This window comes from Arachis hypogaea, chromosome 8, assembly GCF_003086295.3.
Source record: "Arachis hypogaea cultivar Tifrunner chromosome 8, arahy.Tifrunner.gnm2.J5K5, whole genome shotgun sequence".
In the NCBI taxonomy this organism is placed as follows: domain Eukaryota; kingdom Viridiplantae; phylum Streptophyta; class Magnoliopsida; order Fabales; family Fabaceae; genus Arachis; species Arachis hypogaea.
Window position 1 is genome coordinate 12613284 of NC_092043.1, and position 18590 is coordinate 12631873.

At 29.5% G+C, this 18590-nt stretch overlaps 1 protein-coding gene across 15 annotated transcripts; it reads left to right on the forward strand.

The window, feature by feature from the left end:
• The first annotated feature begins 13498 nt into the window (after window positions 1-13498).
• Window positions 13499-18118, forward strand: LOC112706157 (uncharacterized WD repeat-containing protein C2A9.03). 15 transcript variants are annotated; one of them, XM_072200709.1, is made up of 11 exons: window positions 13559-13810; window positions 13944-14111; window positions 14218-14304; window positions 14634-15255; window positions 15763-15895; window positions 16265-16399; window positions 16479-16589; window positions 16670-16758; window positions 16840-16945; window positions 17048-17134; window positions 17350-18118. In XM_072200709.1, the coding sequence occupies exons 6-11, from the start codon at window positions 16310-16312 to the stop codon at window positions 17761-17763; spliced, it is 897 nt and encodes a 298-aa protein (XP_072056810.1). In that variant the 5' UTR covers window positions 13559-13810; window positions 13944-14111; window positions 14218-14304; window positions 14634-15255; window positions 15763-15895; window positions 16265-16309; the 3' UTR covers window positions 17764-18118. The 15 variants fall into 15 exon arrangements, with proteins under 15 accessions (XP_025613098.1, XP_025613095.1, XP_072056817.1 ...); XM_072200705.1 differs by having other exon boundaries at window positions 15763-15802; XM_072200710.1 differs by having other exon boundaries at window positions 15766-15895.
• The last annotated feature ends 472 nt before the right edge of the window (window positions 18119-18590 follow it).

Here is an 18590-nt window from a genome sequence, read left to right on the forward strand (position 1 = left end):
AAAAACATTACCATGCCACTTACAAAGAGATTCTTGCTGTCAAAAGAGGGATAGAAAAATTCAATTTCCACCTCAGTTCTTATCATTTTACTGTAGAAATGGATAACACCTCTTTCCCATCAATGCTGGAGATCAAGAAAAAGATCTTGCCAGACTCTCAACTCTTGCGATGGAAAGATTGGTTCTCCCGCTATAAATTTGAGGTGAGACACATAAAAGGCCACCAAAACACACTTGCTGATTTCCTTTCCAGGCCAACCAAAGAACCACCTCCCAAGCCAATAGAACCACCTCCCAAACCAATCCATTACATTTGCACCATGAGTACACACAATCCTTCATACACCATTCCATTCCCTGATTGTCCACTATACAATAACCCATACAGAAGAAAAATTGGTCCTTTTCCCTTCAAAGCAAAACCCCAGACAGGATTTCAGATAGCCTGTCTAGCCAGGCAAACCTTGTTTTACTGGCTACACCAGCTCCTTATTATAACCCAAATCTGTCCAAATCCAAAGTACTTCGACATGGATACCCCTTTTTGCACCATACCAATTATCCAAGGACCTATACCAGAAGAAATGATGTGGTATATCTGGGCTCTGTCTTCTCTTTATCCATGTGCTATCATAATACCACTCTTCCCTGTATATCACATCCTGTGTAACCGCACTGAAGCCCAGTCTCATCTAGTCCGGTTATTTGCTATGTATGCGCCACTTGGGGCATGGAGAGGAATGTTATATAACATGATTGAGCAACACCAATTATGGGATAAACCCTCCAGGACAAAGCGGAAATTCTGTTGCTTTGTCACCCTTCAGAGAGATTATTTCACAGAATGTAAAGCACATACTGTGAATGCACATACCATGAACAAAGTTGATATTGTTGGGTATTCTACCATATGGCCTACAGATGAAAAGACAGTCCTAAATGCCTTGGCTAAATACCTTTGCAAACTTTGGCAGCCTGGACTATTTGGAGAAAGAGATGTAATTGAGGGACTCCCGTTTCAATCAGAGGTCCCACCAATAACCCTCCAGGAGTTTCAGTCCAGATTCATAACTTCAGGAATAATCAATCAATTTGGACAGTACTCTTTTTATGCACCAAGAGACCAACCCAGCACGTCTACACATGTTCCAAACAGAAATTCTGAAGAAGATCTGAATTCTGAAGATCTAGGTGGAAGGGTGTATGCTTTACCACCAAGCCCAACCAGAGCTGATGCAGGAATAGCTGATGATGTTGAAGGCCCAAAATCAGACCCATATGACCCATACTTGCAAGATGCACAAGATCTAAATGAAGGAAACACTGAAGACCCGTTTCTCTACCTAGGGACTACCAATCCAGCTTCTGATTCATCCTTTTCAGATGGAGATGGGACCCTTCCAGAAGACTATTTCAAACCGTCCCTTTATTAAAGCAGTGGCCCCACTATGTATAATTATTAAGTGTGCTAGAATAAAGTGACTTTTGTCACATGTCTCAAAAAAGTTAGGAGATAAGGCTTATCCTTATCCTCCAGTTGGCATTATAAGATAGGTTTGTTTAGATTTCGTAAGATATCTGTTCTATCTAGAGACCTCTATAAAAGGAGGTGCTCATCCCCAGTTGTAATCAGATTTGAATGAACATTGTAATATATTCACTTTTCCTATCTTACAAAATGTTCTAAAATACTCGTTCTCTCTCTGAAAGCTTAGCTAGTGTTATTTCCTTCTTCCTCAATCCAGTGCCATAAAAGTATGCTCTGAGCTTGCCTCTAAAAGAGGATCCTGCTCATCAGAAAATGGCATGGAAAGGATCCATGGGAATTTCTCATAGTGGAAAAAGGACTCAATGTTATAATGCTAAGTTTGTTCGGACCCTTTAATCTCACTCGTTTTCATGGTTACAAAGAGTGATTGGGATAAGCAAACAATGCATTATTTCATTGTTCACCTGAAGTACTGGAAATCCACCCCTGTGGCTAGCCACCAAAAATGGACAAGTGTTTCAAATCACAGAGAAATATTAACAACGCATGTAATAATGTTGCTTCTCCTCCAAATGCCAACACGCATGCATAAACCTTTATCACTAAAGAGCATCGATGATAATTAATTTAGATTAGTCGAGTGATTAGCTCACTCGTTTATTTAAGTAAATGTTAGAAGTTTGAATCCTGTTTTGTATATGTAGTAATTTATTAGCCAATAACAAATCTTTAAATAAAATTCAGATTTACGACCGATTAATTGATTAGTCGAATTGGAAGATACGGTGAAAGAAAAAAGCGCATCGATGATAAACAGTTAAAACACTTTCACATATCTTCTTGTCAATTCATATTTGATGATATAGGCTCGCCTTTCATCATGTAGCTCTAAGCACGATATTTTTAATCTGCTTAATTAGATGGACTAATTTTATATATATATATATATGTGTGGTTGAGTCAAATAACGATTAATTATTATATATTAATGGACGATTTCTGATAAGATTTTTGAAAGGTAATACATAGTATGTTATCACGATAAATTTTAGAAGGTTAAATGTAATAGTGTTTGTATAATTTTTTGGAGTATTTGAGAATACTCTAGATGGTTTTGGAATATTCTAGAATGTCCTAGAAGATTTCAGAATATTTTAAAAGGTTCTAGAAGACTCTGGAAGGTCATAGAGTATTCTAGAAAAGTGGAGATGTATATAGAAGTATAAAGAGTGGTATGGAACAATCTAAAAATATTTAGAAAATTGTGGTAGGATAGATATTTGTAAAGAAGGTTCTGGATGATTAATCTAGAACGTTGATTAAATTTAATCCTAACTATCCATTGAGGAGGTGGATAGCTATAAATAAGGAATGAGAGTTAGAGTTTGGGTGTGTGAATCATTTGTAACCAACACTTGACTAATAAAGTGTTCTTTCCACCAAGCTTCCTTTCTCTTATGTTCTCTTGTGTTCTTAACTTTCTTGCTAAATATTGAGGATTAGGTTGACTTGGTCTTAGCTCAAAAGGTTGAATAAGTCTGAGTGCCAGCACGATAGCGTTAGAGTGTGTCTAAGACCATGACAATGTACTTTAAGCTATATATTTAAACTATATTCAGTGTAAAATCTTCGTTTTATAAAATTAAACCCTTAATCAGCGAGCACTAATTAGCTAGGTAAACTATAATTTTATATTATTTATATATAAAACCCTTCATCAGCGAACACTAATTAGCTAAAACCTTAATTTTCAATTTGCAAATTGTCATGATTCTCGTACTAGGTTTCCCGCTCGATTGGATTCATGTTTAACTAATGAATACTTTACTATGAAAATATGAATTCGACCACATTATTTAAAATTTTGTTTTATAATTTTTATATTTATTTTATATTTTTTATTTATAAGAATCGGTATGTAAAAATATAAGTTACATAATAAAATTTATGAAAATATATTTAACTTAACATTCATAATTTTATATACATAATATTCACACAAATAATATTTATAATTTTATATTCATAACATTCATAATTTTATACGTATAATATTATCTAATTTTAAGATATATATTTTTTTAAATTATCTGTACATAAATAAATCATAATTTTAATTTTTTTTAATATTTTGTAGTTGATATTCATATGTATTTATTTATTGATCTTAATTTGATAAGTTAATAATTACATTTAAAAATTTATTTCATAATTTTTTTCATATTTCATTTATATTTTTTATTTTATAGTATATAATGTGTATGTAAAATATGAGTTGTATAATTAAATTATTAAAATATTTTTAATTTAATATTTATAATTTTATATGTATAAAATAATTACAAATATACAACATTCATAATCTACGAATTAAAATTAATTTGTTATTATTTATTTAGTTTTTTATTTTATAGGTCATCCAAAAATTTTTTATGTTTCTGATTTTCAATAAATTAAAACAAATTGAATTTAAAATTTTGAAATTTTCCATAAAATATGTTGTGGTAATTTAAAAATATATTTTAGAATTAATGATATAAAGATTTAATATTTTTATTTGGAAAAAATTATATAATTATAAATGTAATAAACTAATAATAAAAGAGATATTTTTGAGATTTGATTTATATAAAATTTAAATTAATTTTTAGTGTAATTAAATAAAATAAGATAATTAAAAAATTTATTATGTCAATTAACTAAAAAAATTATACTCTCTTATAAATAAATATATTATTAAGCATATATTTTTGTTTATTATTTGTGATTTTTTGGCCAAGTAAATTAATGTTTTACTATATACATAAATAATTAATAGAACTCTCCAGAAAGTAATTTTTAATGAATACTTAATGTATTGTGGGTATCGGCACGGCTTAGGATTCTTGACTATTTATATAATTGAATCACATACAGCTCAAGATATCATATCATTTAAAAAAGCTATCCTAACAAACCCCATGTTTAAATTACTTTTATGTTACTTTATGCACTGATACTTGCTAAAGCAACCATAATTCATATACACGTTTATCTGAACGTGTGATAAAAAAGCCTTCTTCCAAATGTAGTTAGGTCTGACAATACTAATTTTATCTATGAATATTTAATTTGATTTAATTTATTTATGGTTACATTATATATTTATGTAATTTTTTATCTAAATTTATTTAAGTTAGTCCAACGAAAAAAAAATTCAATTTCATTAAATGAGCGTATATTCACGTGTCTAAATCCCTAAAACGTTTAACATTCATTTGCGCTTTTATTATGAAACAACATTTTTTTTTTCAACTTCGAAATTGCTATTGAAGAAATTCAATTCTTTTTCAAAATCTCTCAAACTTCTGTGTTTTCTGTAAAAACTGCTCCTACTCCATAATCGCCTCAAACTTTCGAAAGGAAGAAGAAAAAATAAACAAAAACAAGAACAGAAACTCCACAAAGTACGAGAAAAACTGTCGTTATTATGTTCATTTAATTTCTCTCAAAACTCGCATTTCTCCTAGTTCGATTTAATGTTTAGCAGATTGAGTTGTTTCGTTTAGCATATCGGCTTATTCTAAATCCATTTTTATTGCGTAACTAGGGCATACGAATGAAAAACGTGTTGTTATTTTCTTTCTGTGATATATTGATCGGTTCATTGGTGTCGGTCATTTTGATTCAAGTGTGTTCAGTTGAGTCATTGTGCATGCAGAAAATTTTTTTTGATGATTAAATGTTTATTACATTTTATTCAGCACATGAATGTTGTTCGGTTTAGTGGGGTTGCTCATTTTGATTCACTTGATTGTTAATGTGTTCATTTGAGTTATTGTGCATGCAGAAATATTTTTCTTGGTGATTGAATATTTATCACGTTTTATTCAACACGTGAATGTTGTTCGGTTCAGTAGAGTTGCTCATTTTGATTCACTTGATTGTTAGTGTGTTCAGTTGAGTCATTGTGCATGCAGAAATATTTTTCTTGATGATTGAATGTTTATCACATTTTATTCAGCACATAAATATTGTTCGGTTCAGTGGAATTGCTCATTTTGATTCACTTGATTAAAATGTACATGCTTGTGTTTGTCAGTGTATTGAGTGAATTATTGACCAAATTTTTTTGTCCTTACAACAAACATGAAGAAGACAATGGTGACAAAGAAGGAGAAGCCACGCTATAACATAAGCATATGTACGTACAAAATGAGAGACCAAGTGATTCAGACATCTGAAGCAATAAGACTCCCGTAGCCATCTGTTACCCTCTCCAACCCTTATTATAAATTCACATCTGAGAATTTAGATAGTAAATAAAATGTATTTTGTTTGACTGGTTGTAATTAACATTATTTTCTCTAACTTGTTTAAAAAAGTAAACAGTGCTTTTTTGAACGTAGATATGTTAATATTAATGTAAATGTTATTGGAAATCTAATGTTAATGTATATATCTAATTTAAGATGGATTAGTCCTTGTCTTGTCGGTCTGAGATGTTAATGTATATACCTATTGGAACTGTCTGGCTACTGTTATGTTCCAGGTTCACAATGAATGAAAATCAGGGTATTTATCAAACATTAATAGCCCTAAAAATCCAAATAAACTGAAATTAATACATTGGATGGACCGAAAAAGTGCATATATTTATTAAAAAAATATTTCTATCAGTATTCAGTTTCAAAACAGTTTTCTGCATAATGAACCAAACACATTATTAAAGTGAATCAACTGTATAGTACTAAATGAATGGAATATTATTCATTATATAAAATCAAATTCAAAATAGTTTTTTGTAGAATGAACTGAACACGTCATTAAGGTGAATCAACTGTATAGTACTAAATGAACGAAACATTATCTATTATATAAAATCAAATTCAAAACAGCTTTCTGCATAATGAACTGAAGACATTATTAAGTTGAATCAACTATATTACTAAATGAACGGAACATTATCCATTATATGAAATCAAATTCAAAATATTTGTGTCTACAATTTAGAGATTATCAATTCAATTCAATTCAAAACACCTGCGTACATTCAATTCAATTCAGAACACCTGCGTACATTCAATTCAATTCAATTTAGCATTTACATTCCATTTAATTCGATTGAAAAAATAATCTAAAAGAGTGCTTGGATAGACTTTGAGAAAAATAAATTTATGAATCTAATACAAAAGACTGGGCCTTTAATATTTCATCTGGAGATGTTAAAGAATTTTACTTATTGGAAAGCTTAGAAAAGAATAGCAACACAATAAAATTCAACGAGAATAATGATAAAGAAATAAAAGATAAACAAGACAAGAATTGAAATTGATTGGAAAAGATAAATTGTAATTGAAATAAAAAACAAAAAGGATATGTTGAAATTGAATACAAAGAGAATCATTATACTTTCTACTCAATTTCTTGACTCAACAAGAAAGGGACTCCTCAATCTAACTTGTCAACGCCATAGTTTGGGAATTGAATCGAAGGGACTCCCCAACCTTCTAGCCGATTCTCCGATATAACAAGAGAGGGACTCCCCAATCTCAATTGTCCACACCATAGTTTCATCACGAAATCAAAAAGTGGCTTTTAAACCTCTAAATTATTCTATACTACGACTACCCTAGTTTATGAGGTATTTATAACCTCTTATTGGGTTAAAATATGGAAAATCCTAAACCCATAAACATAAAGCCCAATCTAGTAATTAAATAAACAAAATAAAAATACATTAAATTAAATTAAAATATTCTAAAAATATATACTAATATATTCTAAATAATACTTGAATTTTTCATATCTCAAACATTTGAAACATGTATTAAATAACGTGGCTCAACTCATAAAAACTAATTACTTTGACGCGCTTGCTCCTTGTGTGGATATAACAGAGATTATTTGCTATAAACTAGTGCATCATTTGGAATAGAGACTTGGGAGAAAATATATATATATATATATATTTTGCAATAAATAGTTTTTTGCATAATGAACTGAACACGTCATTATGGTAAAATAATTGTATATCATTAAATGAATGGAACATTATCCATTATATAAAATTAAATTTAAACAGGTTTCTGCTGTTCTGCATAATGAACCGAATACGTCATTATGGTGAAATAAATGTATAGTACTAAATGAATGGAACATTATCCATTATATAAAATCAAATTCAAACAGCTTTTTGTAGAATGAACCGAACACGTTATTATGGTGAAAGAATTATATAATACTACATGAACGAAACATTATCCATTATATAAATTCAAAATACGTGTGTCTACAATTAAGAGTATATCAGTTCAATTCAATTCAATTCAAAACATATGCATATATTTAATTCAATGGCAATTCAATTTAACAATTACATTCTATTCAATTTAATTAAAAAAATTCAAACTACGTCCGCTTGATTCGTTTCAAAAGAATAATCCAAAACGCTTTTATTCAGCTTATTTGAAGTTGAATTATTCATTATTTTGATAGAATATTGAAATTTGAAAACAAAAAAGATAAATTCACAAAATCAAAAAAGAAAATGAAGAAGAATAGAAAGAAGAAGAATGAGCAACAAAAAAGAACAATGAGTAAAAGAAAAGAAAAAAAAGAAGAACAACGAGCAGCAGAGATTACAGATTTAAAAATTACAATGCAAATCATTAACGTTGAAGAAGAGAAGAAAAAAGAGAATGTTTATGTTGAAGAAGAGATTTATCTGTTATGTTAATAGGAGGTAGAGAGGAGCGCGCGTATATTTCACATAACTAAAGGAAGAGGAAAGTGCGTTAACGAAAAACTGCTTGTATGACTTGAATAGGTATTTTATATGGACGTGGAGTATTATTGTTTATTTAAATATAATTAATAATTTAATATACATTGAGTTAGATTGAGAGTGGAATAGATTGATCTACAAATAAGATTGAGTAAAAATCTAAACCTAATTTAACTTTGACAAATTTACACTCTTAATATATTATAATATATAATTAAAAATTATTATATATATATATAATAAAATTGACAAAAATTGAATCCACAATTTATTATTTTTATAATTTTAACAAAAATTTTATTATAATTTTATTATTTTTAATTTTATTACAAATTTAATTTTTTATTTTTATTTTATTAATATATTAATGAATTATAAAATAATTAAATATTATATTTGATTAAAAAAATTATTTTATTATGAATTTGTGGGTTGAATCAAATATAAAATTTTAGAATAAAAATAAAATTAAAAAGTTTTAAATCCATAAATAAAATTAAAATAGTGAAATCTAAATCTTTTTCTACCCTACCTTATCGGTTACCATGCTGGTCAATCCTAAATACATACAATAAGCAAGAGACAAGCAAAGTTACACAAAAGTGGAAATAGAGGGTGAAGCATAAAGTTTCTTATTTCTGAAGCAAGTCCCCAACCAAAAATCAAGGCAACAATTATCTCCTTGTAATAAAAAATAGTTTAGATCGGGATAAACATTGTTTATAAAAGCTAGTATTTATCAAAATAAGAAAAATAAAAAATCGATAAATAATAGAAAAAAAATTAAATATGTGATTTAATGAAATGAAAATGAATCACCGAGTCACTTATTCAGACTCCACCATAATTGAAACTGATTACCACGGTTTCCTCGAGTGGATGACGAGTGTGAAACAAAACCTAATTATAGTTAAACTAACGGTAACGGTGTTAACGGGGTGGAGAAATCAAGGGTGCTAGTGGATGGCTTGTATGTGGACGTGTCCCTGTTCCATGCCACGCGGTGGAACCGTAGTTTGCCAGAGTTTAGTGAAGTTGTGGTTTCGGCATCCACGTGGACTCCGCAAATCCCAGCAACTGGACTCTATCGCTCTACTTCCCATTCTCCAACAACCATTAGCTATCAGGGGACCACCATCACCCCATTCGGTCCTCTAATTTAGATTTAGCTTAGATATACTGATATAGAAAATAGTTATTGAAAAATAGAAAGAATTTTGCTAGGTATTTAAATTTAATTAAATTAGTCAAAGTCTAAAAAAAATAATTTTATTAATAAAAATATTAATACATATTTTAACTATTTTCACTAACACAAATATCTGCATTTTTTTCTCTTTTTTTGTGTTGTATTTTTTTTGCGTGCTTTTTTTATTGTCATATTATTTAAATAATATTAATTAAATTTATTTTTAGATAAATAATTACTAAAAAAAATAATATTAAATTATAATATTATTTTTTTAAATATATTTAATTTTTTTATATTTTTTAGTATATTTTTTTATATAATATTATTTTTAGTATTTTATTTTAATATATTATAATTTTTTATTATCATAATAAAATTAATATTTATTTATTAAATTAATATAATATATAAAAATTGACAAAAATATATTTAATACTAAAAATAAAAATAATATATGAATAAATCAATAATTATTTTTTTTAAATACTTTCAATAATCTTATTTTTATTACTATTTTGGGTTCTAGTTTTTTATTAATTATAATTTTATTATTATTTATAATTAATATTTTATTTAATTTATTATTTTTAATAAAAATAATAATACATATTATAAAAAATTAGAATAATAAACCATGTACAATAATTATAATTATAAATTTTATAATATTAAATAAAATTTTTTATAATTTTTTAATATTTTTAATATTTTTTATTTAATATTATTTTAAACTATAAATTTTTGTTATTTATAATTCTCTTGTTATATATAGTCAATTTTTTTTTATCTATTTTATCCTTTTTAATAAAATTATTAATTCATATTATAACAAAATTACAATAAAGTTTGCGTTCAAAGAAAAAACAATTACCAAACACAAAATAATATCATGTATTTTGTGGAGGAATTTTTAGAAATTACGTCCGTACGTTCATCAAAATTTTCACTTATAATATTAGAAGTTGTTCCATAAGATTGGAGAATTATTAGAGGACGTCAGATTGTTGATGTAAATGAGTTTTAAAATTTTGTTGAATCGGATTCGCTAGTTGTGATTAATTTGATAAAAAAAAAATAGTTGTATTTTCTGCATTTTTGCTAATTGTATCAGAATCATGCAGTCTTAAATTCGAAATTTGAATTGACACCATAACTTACGAAAAGCTAATTGTATTACTGATTTATTAACTTAAAAGAAAAAGTTCAAAAACTGCTTAATTTGTTTTCGAGTAGGGAGTATGTACTACCTGATTTTTTTAGTTTTCTGTTTTTATTTTGGGAATGTCTAACCCTTGATGATCACTAAAAACAATTTCGTATTGAATAAATTATAATTTATTTTGTATCTATCAAAATATATAAAATAATAAAATATTAATTTAATTTTTAATATTTGAATTATATTTTAATATCGTCATTAATATTTAAAATATTTTATTTTTATTTTAAATATTTTATTTTATTTTATTTTAATTCTTTAGTCAAATTCTATTATTATTGTTAAACAAAGGTAACATTCGTAATTATAATGATCTTAATGATAATGATAATGATTAGAGAGTGAAATTAACATAATAATAAAAAAATAATTTTAATTAAAGAATAAAAACATGGTAAAATAAAATATTAAATAAAAAAATAAAAAATCTTAAATTTTAGAAGTAAAATTAGAATTTAATTTAAAATTGTCGAATAAATAAGTTAATTCTATTAAAAAGCTGGTCATCATTAAGCAATAATACTTAAGAATAATAGATTTTAATGTATTAAAATTAAAATTTATAATTTTTTCACTTAGACAATAGAATGTAACACAACAAAAATATCAAATATTTTATTAAAGTATAATAAAATAGAGTTATAAATTTGAGTAACCACTAGGGATGATAACATGCACTCTATTTACGCGTATTTAATATAATTCGGTTAGGTAGAGTTGTCCACCCAATTCGAAATGGGTAAGATAGGGTGCAGGTAGAGTTCTTGTGTAGGTCGGATAGGATGTGTTAAATATTTCAAGTGGATGTTGAAACAAAATTTTTTTCCTAAATGCAAAATATTCTTGGCTATTTAATTTTGTTTTCATAAAAATCAATTTTATTTTAAATTATCATCAAGTTATATAATAATGTCGCATCTTTTGTAACCTACCGGAGTCGGGTACTCATGGATTAAGACCGGATAGAATTAGAGTCGGATCCAAACCATATCCTATCATCTATATTGTCACCCCTAATAACCATAGTTATTAAAATCGGACCGAATCGACCGAAAAACTAATAAACCAGATCCAATATCCATCTGGTCTAAAATTAGAATGCAAAAACTGATACAAACCAGTCAAACCCATAATGAACCAATGAAAACCGAACCGGGTCAAAGCGCCCGGGTTGCAGTTGAAAGAAAACCTGCACGCGTCGACGCACCAGCGTTACACCCTGCTCCATGTGCTCTATGTCTTGCCAAGTGTCAAAATGGCCAACATGGGTTGGAACCCTTCATTCGAAAGTCACTTATTTTTAAATTAATTATATTATGTTTAACTATAAATTTTATTAAATATATACAAATTAAAAAGATAAATAAAATTTTTTATTAATTACAATTTATTTTTTCTTTTTATGATTATATGATATCTATTAATATAATTTTTTTAATAAATTATATAATGATAGGTAAAGACTCACATGCTTATGTTTTTACATAAAATTGATAGTTGAAAATTGTTAGATGATATCTAGTCAAATTTATCAAATCATCTAACGATTCTTAAATATCAACTTCACACATGAAAATAACTATGTGAGTTTTTACCTATAATAACATAATAATAAAATAAATATAAACTAATTAATAAGTATTAAAATTTAAAAATTATAATTATTTTATAAAAACAAAATAAAGTATTTATAATAAAAAATAATTAAATTTTATATAATTATTTAATTATATCAGGTTAATCGGTTCGACCAGTAATCCATCGGTTAAATCATTAATTCAATGACTCAGTAACTTAACTAATTCTATCACCGATTCGGTTCTGATAACTATGTTAATAACCACTCAATTTTAACTAAATCTCTAATGAGATAAAAAAAAATAGAAATGTCATATTATATTTTAATTAAATTTCTGGCATAAAAATAAAAAATAATAATTTGTGATATTCTATCCAAAATTAAATCTTAATTATTCCCAAAATATTAAAACCAAATAATACAAATAGTTAATCGAAATATAAAAAAATTTATCGAAAATACAAAATAAATTTTTCTTAACCAAAAGAATTACTAAGACTTCGTACCCAAAACAAATATGAAAATATAATACTAAAAAAATCTTATCATTTATTCTCTAATAATTCTAACTCTAACTCATGAAAAAGTCATACATTAGTTTAAACTTAACGATTTATTTATGTTACTTTTATGATAGTATATATATAAAAAATATCTCTTCTTAAACTGATCAATTTGATAGGTTGTAAATTTATATGAGTTGCAAACAAAATTAAAATATCTCACTATAAATTATTATTTTTTAACTAAAAATAAAGAATTTACTAAATTTTTGTCTACTAATATCCAATTTCCAACTCATAGAGAAACATCGCTTTTAATAAATTATTTAGAATATGTGTAAGTAAATTTATAATGGTAAATTCTGGTATTACAAGGTGCCTAAATTGTCTAATTTATTTTTAAAAATAAAAAATAAAATATTTAAAATAAAAAATAAAATATTTAAAATTTATTAAATATAATTTATTTATTTTTTAATAAGTTAGGTATAATCTCAAAAATAAATCTCAAAAACACATAGCATTCACCATTTATAATATTTTTTTGAATTAAAATCATTATTGTTAGAAGATTCCCCTCAAATTGGAAATGCGTACATGACTAATTGAGTCAAGAGAGGAGTTAGCGTGCGGCGTGGGTGGGTTAGAAACTTAGAGTACTTTTTTAAATGAAACGGCAAACTAACGGGCGGTTAAGTGGAGCCCACTAAAAGCCCACGGATTTGACACCCTCTTTGTACCGAAGAGCCCGGGCCCCACTCTCCATTCTCCCACTCTCTATAAGAAGAAACGCCCGAGAATACAACCATTGCTCTTTTCGCAACCAAAACCCTTTACTTTGTCTCTTTTTATCTCGTTCTCGCATTGCCAAATCTAAACCCCTTCTATTTTCTGTTTGTTTCCCGAGAAAATTGAAAAAACTGTATCATGGAGCGGTTCGGCAACGACGACCTTCAGTACGTTGTCAATGACTATTTCGACTTCTCTGACTTCGAAGACGACGTTGCATTCACCAATTCTGATCCTTTGGATGACTCCGACCTCGATGAAAGCTTCCAGACGGTAACGATTCGATAGCGGCTTTACTCTCTTTGTTTTGTTCTATGATTGATTGCGATTTGGAATGAAACCGTCTACACCGTGAGAGGTTTATTTGTTTGATGTATATTCATTTGTTTGGTACTGTGTTTGGCAGAGTAATTCGAAGACTGATACGTCTGCTTCGGAAGCTAGAAAAGGGAAAGATATACAGGGGATTCCATGGGAGAAGCTTAACTACAGCAGACAGAAGTACCGCGAGACTCGGTTGAAGCAGTACAAGAACTACGAGAACCTCTCGCATTCTCGCGACGATCTCGACAAGGTGAACACGTCAGCTGCTTCACGCTTTCACTTCTGATTCAGATGAAAATTATGAATACTAATTCTAATTCGCTTCTGAACACTCTGTTTATTTGTTTATTTGGCAGGAGTGTTTGGAAGTGCAGAAGGGGAAGGCCTTCTATGACTTCCAGTTCAACACAAGGCTTGTAAAATCCACAATTATCCATTTTCAGGTAGAGACTTTTCTTCATTTATACTTAAACTTAGTTCTTAGGCATTTTTGGGGAAAGTGGGTTATTTCATTTGCACTGATGTGTTTGATTTGAACAGAGCTTGTAGTAATTTAAAATGATTAAAATCCATAAATCTTGGCTTGTGTTCCTTGCTTTGATAATTTTTCAGCATAGTTAATTTTTTTCTTCTTCTTTGGAACGATTTTATCATGTGGATATTGGCTACACTGCATCCAGGGAGTTCTTATATTTCGTAGCCAATAGCCTTACCTGGTGATAATGTTATTTGGCCATAACGAATTTTGCTATGCATAATTTTTGTGCTCAAGTTTTGCAGGATTCAGTTATTTGTATTGTTCCTTTGCATACGGATGGAATTAAAGGCCGCGACTCTTTTATATATGGATTTAAACAAATGCCTGTGGGGATTTTTTATGCACTTGCTTCCAATCAACTCACAGTTTGACAAGCTTACAAGACTAAATTTCAAAAAACCTTATCTTTTAAACCACTCTATCCTGGTTATTTCATGAAATTGCCATTTTCTGAAAAATAAAATTAGAAGATGGTAAATTTTAATATGTTTCAACAGGTTTCTTTTTTATAAATTTCCCGGCTTGAAGGCTTTAAGCAAGAACTTGTTTCAGACCTCTGTCTTTTCTCCCTTTTAAACAGATGTTTCTCGAGCACTATTTCATAACGCTATGCCACTTCAGCTCTTGGAATTTTAGTAAAATTCCAATTTTGCTAAAAAGTATCTTCTAAGATGCCAAATATTGTTCTCTACAGAAAAGATAGTTTCTTGCCAATTTATGGATATGGATGCATCAAGGCTATGGTATGACTTGAAAACTTATAAATAATTTGGTGATTTTCCTGTGGGAAGAGATTTTGTTACACTTGTAAGATGTGTTTACATCCAACGGAATGACGGACTAAAATGAATTGCTGGTATGTCAAATGAATTGCTGCTTAAAATTCAGTACCCATGAATTGCATAATGGCTTACTTTGCTAATTGTTATTTAGCTTATCTTATGATCTATGAGAGATTATTACTCGAATATTTTTTGAACCAAAAAATTTCTATTTACTCTTGAATAGCTATTACTGGTGGAAGGGTGATTTTATACTGTATACAACTTCTGACTATGCAACCATACCGTCATATTTCCTACTTGTCTTAAATTTAGTACTAACGCAGTTCCACAGTTGTCATTATAATTTTAATGGCGCGACAACAACATTTAGTTAATAATTCTTAAGCCAAGATGTCATAACTCTTAAGTGTGGTTTCTTACACGTTGACGAACTTTCGATTCTGTTATGTTTCCTGTTATTATTATTTTTTTATGTATCATTATTACTTTTGTAATTGATATATATATATATCTCCACATAAGTCTTAACCTGTTTCTGCATCTGGGCCTTTTATTTCTCTTATTATGTCCGCTTTTAGCAGGTGGGAAGTGAGCAGCTTGGCAGGGCATTATTTTATGGTATGATAGGAAAATTATCTGACCACATTTGAGAGGGATCTAACAATATTTCTTAAATTAGTGTTGACTGTTCATTTGCCCTTATCAAGAAGGGTATTACTCTTCATTTTTGGCTGTATATTTCTAGTATATTATTATTGTGTTGATTCTTTTGTTTCAATCAACATTTATCTGTAGATCACTTATATTGCTTTGAAAAATTCTTGGCTATTTCACAGAAGTGCGGATTCCATATTTTATTATCATAAAGCACTTGATTTAATTTGTTGGAAAGATGTATGGTTGAAGGTGTTATATATTTTCTAGCTGGGCTTAGATCATACGGTCACATTATACATGGGTAGTTAGGTTGTTGATTGTCGTGATTTTGCATGATTGTTCACAAGTTTAGCTTATTTTCTTTATTTTTGTTGACCACTTGGGTGATAACATTGATGTGATCAATATGTTTCTCGTGTGCAGCTGAGGAATTTATTGTGGGCAACATCCAAGCATGATGTATACCTTATGCAAAACTACTCGGTGATGCATTGGTCCTCATTACAACAAAGGGGTAAAGAAGTTTTTAATGTGGCCAGACCCATAGTTCCGACCCTTGTAAGTGGCAGATTAATGTGTGCTGCGTTTCCTTTGTCGTAACTCATTGGATTTTAAGTGATATGGTGTTTGTTTGCAGGAGTGCCCTGGACTTTTAGCTCGTCCCGTCTACAGAGTTCAAATAAGCACCATGGCAGTCAAGGAAAATTTGGTGGTGGCAGGTGGTTATCATGGCGAGCTCGTTTGCAAGGTAGGGTGGACCAAATATCTTAAAATTGAATAGGAGGCCCATTTTCTTATCATCTTATGCGTGTGTTACTTGTGAACCAGAATTTGCGGCATCCTGGTGTTGCATTCTGCAGTAAAATAACTCCTGGTAATGCCATAACCAATGCTGTTGATGTTTACCGCCATCCAAGGTAAGCAGCTAAACGCAGAACGTTATGCTGGACGTGTTTGATTTTTGTTTTTTGCTTTGCGACTAACCCTTCTCTTTGCAGTGGGTCGCTGAGGGTTGTTGCAGCAAATAATGATTCCCAAGTTCAGATGTTCGATGCAGAAAATTTTGCTTCCGTGGGTTGTTTTAAATATGATTGGTCTGTTAATGTGAGTATCATCAGCTGTTATTGCTGTTGCTATAAATCTTCATTTCGGGCGACACTTTCACAAACACTAATCGTGCTCTTTTACATATATTTGCCTTTGCAGAATACTTCTGTCAGTCCAGATGGCAGGTTGTTGGCTATTCTTGGTGACAGTGCTGAGTGCTTGTTAGCTGATGCTAACTCCGGGAAGGTACGTTCAAGTTATACTTCTTCCAGTTCACTTTTGTTCTCTTTTATCTACCACTGTCAATTTTTCTTTATACCTATCTGGATCAATGTGCTTCGATACAAAAGCAGTGATAGACAAAAGGACTTTTAAGGGAGCAGTTGTTTTCCAGAGGACTATTATCCATAATGTTCCAATTTAATTCCTGATTTTAACTGTTTTGATATTGTATCTTCCAGGTTATTGGGAGCCTAAAAGGGCACTTGGACTACTCTTTTTCGTCTGCTTGGCACCCAGATGGAAGAATATTGGCTACGGGGAACCAGGACACAACATGCAGGTTATGGGACATAAGGAACCTCTCAGAGTCCGTAGGTGTGCTTAAGGGAAGAATGGGTGCAATAAGAGCCTTAAGGTTCACATCTGATGGGCAGTTCTTGGCCATGGCTGAGCCAGCAGACTTTGTCCATGTATTTGACTCCAAGTCTGGCTATGTGCAAGCTCAAGAGATTGATCTATTTGGTGAAATTGCTGGGATATCCTTTAGCCCGGACACGGAGGCCCTATTTATTGCTATTGCCGACCGTACCTATGGAAGCTTGTTAGAGTTCATCAGAAAACGCGACAATAATTACCTTGCCAATATGTGTTAGTTGAGTGGAGTGTTCCTTCAGATATACAGCGAGCTGCACTCCTCCTTCATCTAAGTTTTATGCAATGGGTTATTTGCTGTTCAATTTTATAAGCAAAGTTGTAAATTTTGGTCTCTAGGCAGAGAGCGCGCTCGAGTAGATTATCAACTTCTTTTTTTTGTATAAATATAGCCTTGATTGCTATTGTATATCGGAGACAATAGAATCGAGCAATAATATTTATAGTTGTAAGTTATTATCCGAGAGAGCTCGAGTAGTATAAATATAGCCTTGATTGCTATTGTATATTGGAGACAATAGAATCGAGCAATGGTATTCATAGATAAATATCAGTGGCTGAGTGGCTGTTTTTATATATTTGTTTTTCCCATCTGACGCTTCCTGTTTTATGCATACCGTCCTAGGTTGATTGTAAACATCCATTGATAGAACCTGTGAATATGCAATCTTTACGCTTAATAGCATGGTCCTATTTAATTCAAGTGAGGGGGTGTTGCGGTGCGGTTTAGATGGTTTGAATACTAATTTTATTTGTGATATAATTTGAATTGGATGATTTAAAAAAAATTTTTGATCCGATATCATTTTAAGTAGTTTGGATTGGATTGAATTTGTAATTTAATTTGTAAACTAAAAAAATTAAATATATATAAATTTTAATATCAAATTTTGAATAATAAACAATGGCATAATAAGATTTTAATATCTTAAAAAGTCAACAATAATATAATGATTATAGATTGTCATGGGGTTTGGCTATGTGTTAGTTGTCGAAGATCTAACATAACTTTTTTCTTTTATCTGGTTATGTACGGCAAATGTAATAT

What these genes read in the sequence shown, in the direction of transcription:
- LOC112706157 (XM_025757310.3), top strand. Translation starts at nt 13,676, where the DNA reads ATGGAGCGGTTCGGCAACGACGACCTTCAGTACGTTGTCAATGACTAT. An exon ending in TCGATGAAAGCTTCCAGACG is followed by an intron (nt 13,811 to 13,943) that starts GTAACGATTCGA and finishes TGTGTTTGGCAG; the next exon opens with AGTAATTCGAAGACTGATAC. An exon ending in CTCGCGACGATCTCGACAAG is followed by an intron (nt 14,112 to 14,217) that starts GTGAACACGTCA and finishes TTTATTTGGCAG; the next exon opens with GAGTGTTTGGAAGTGCAGAA.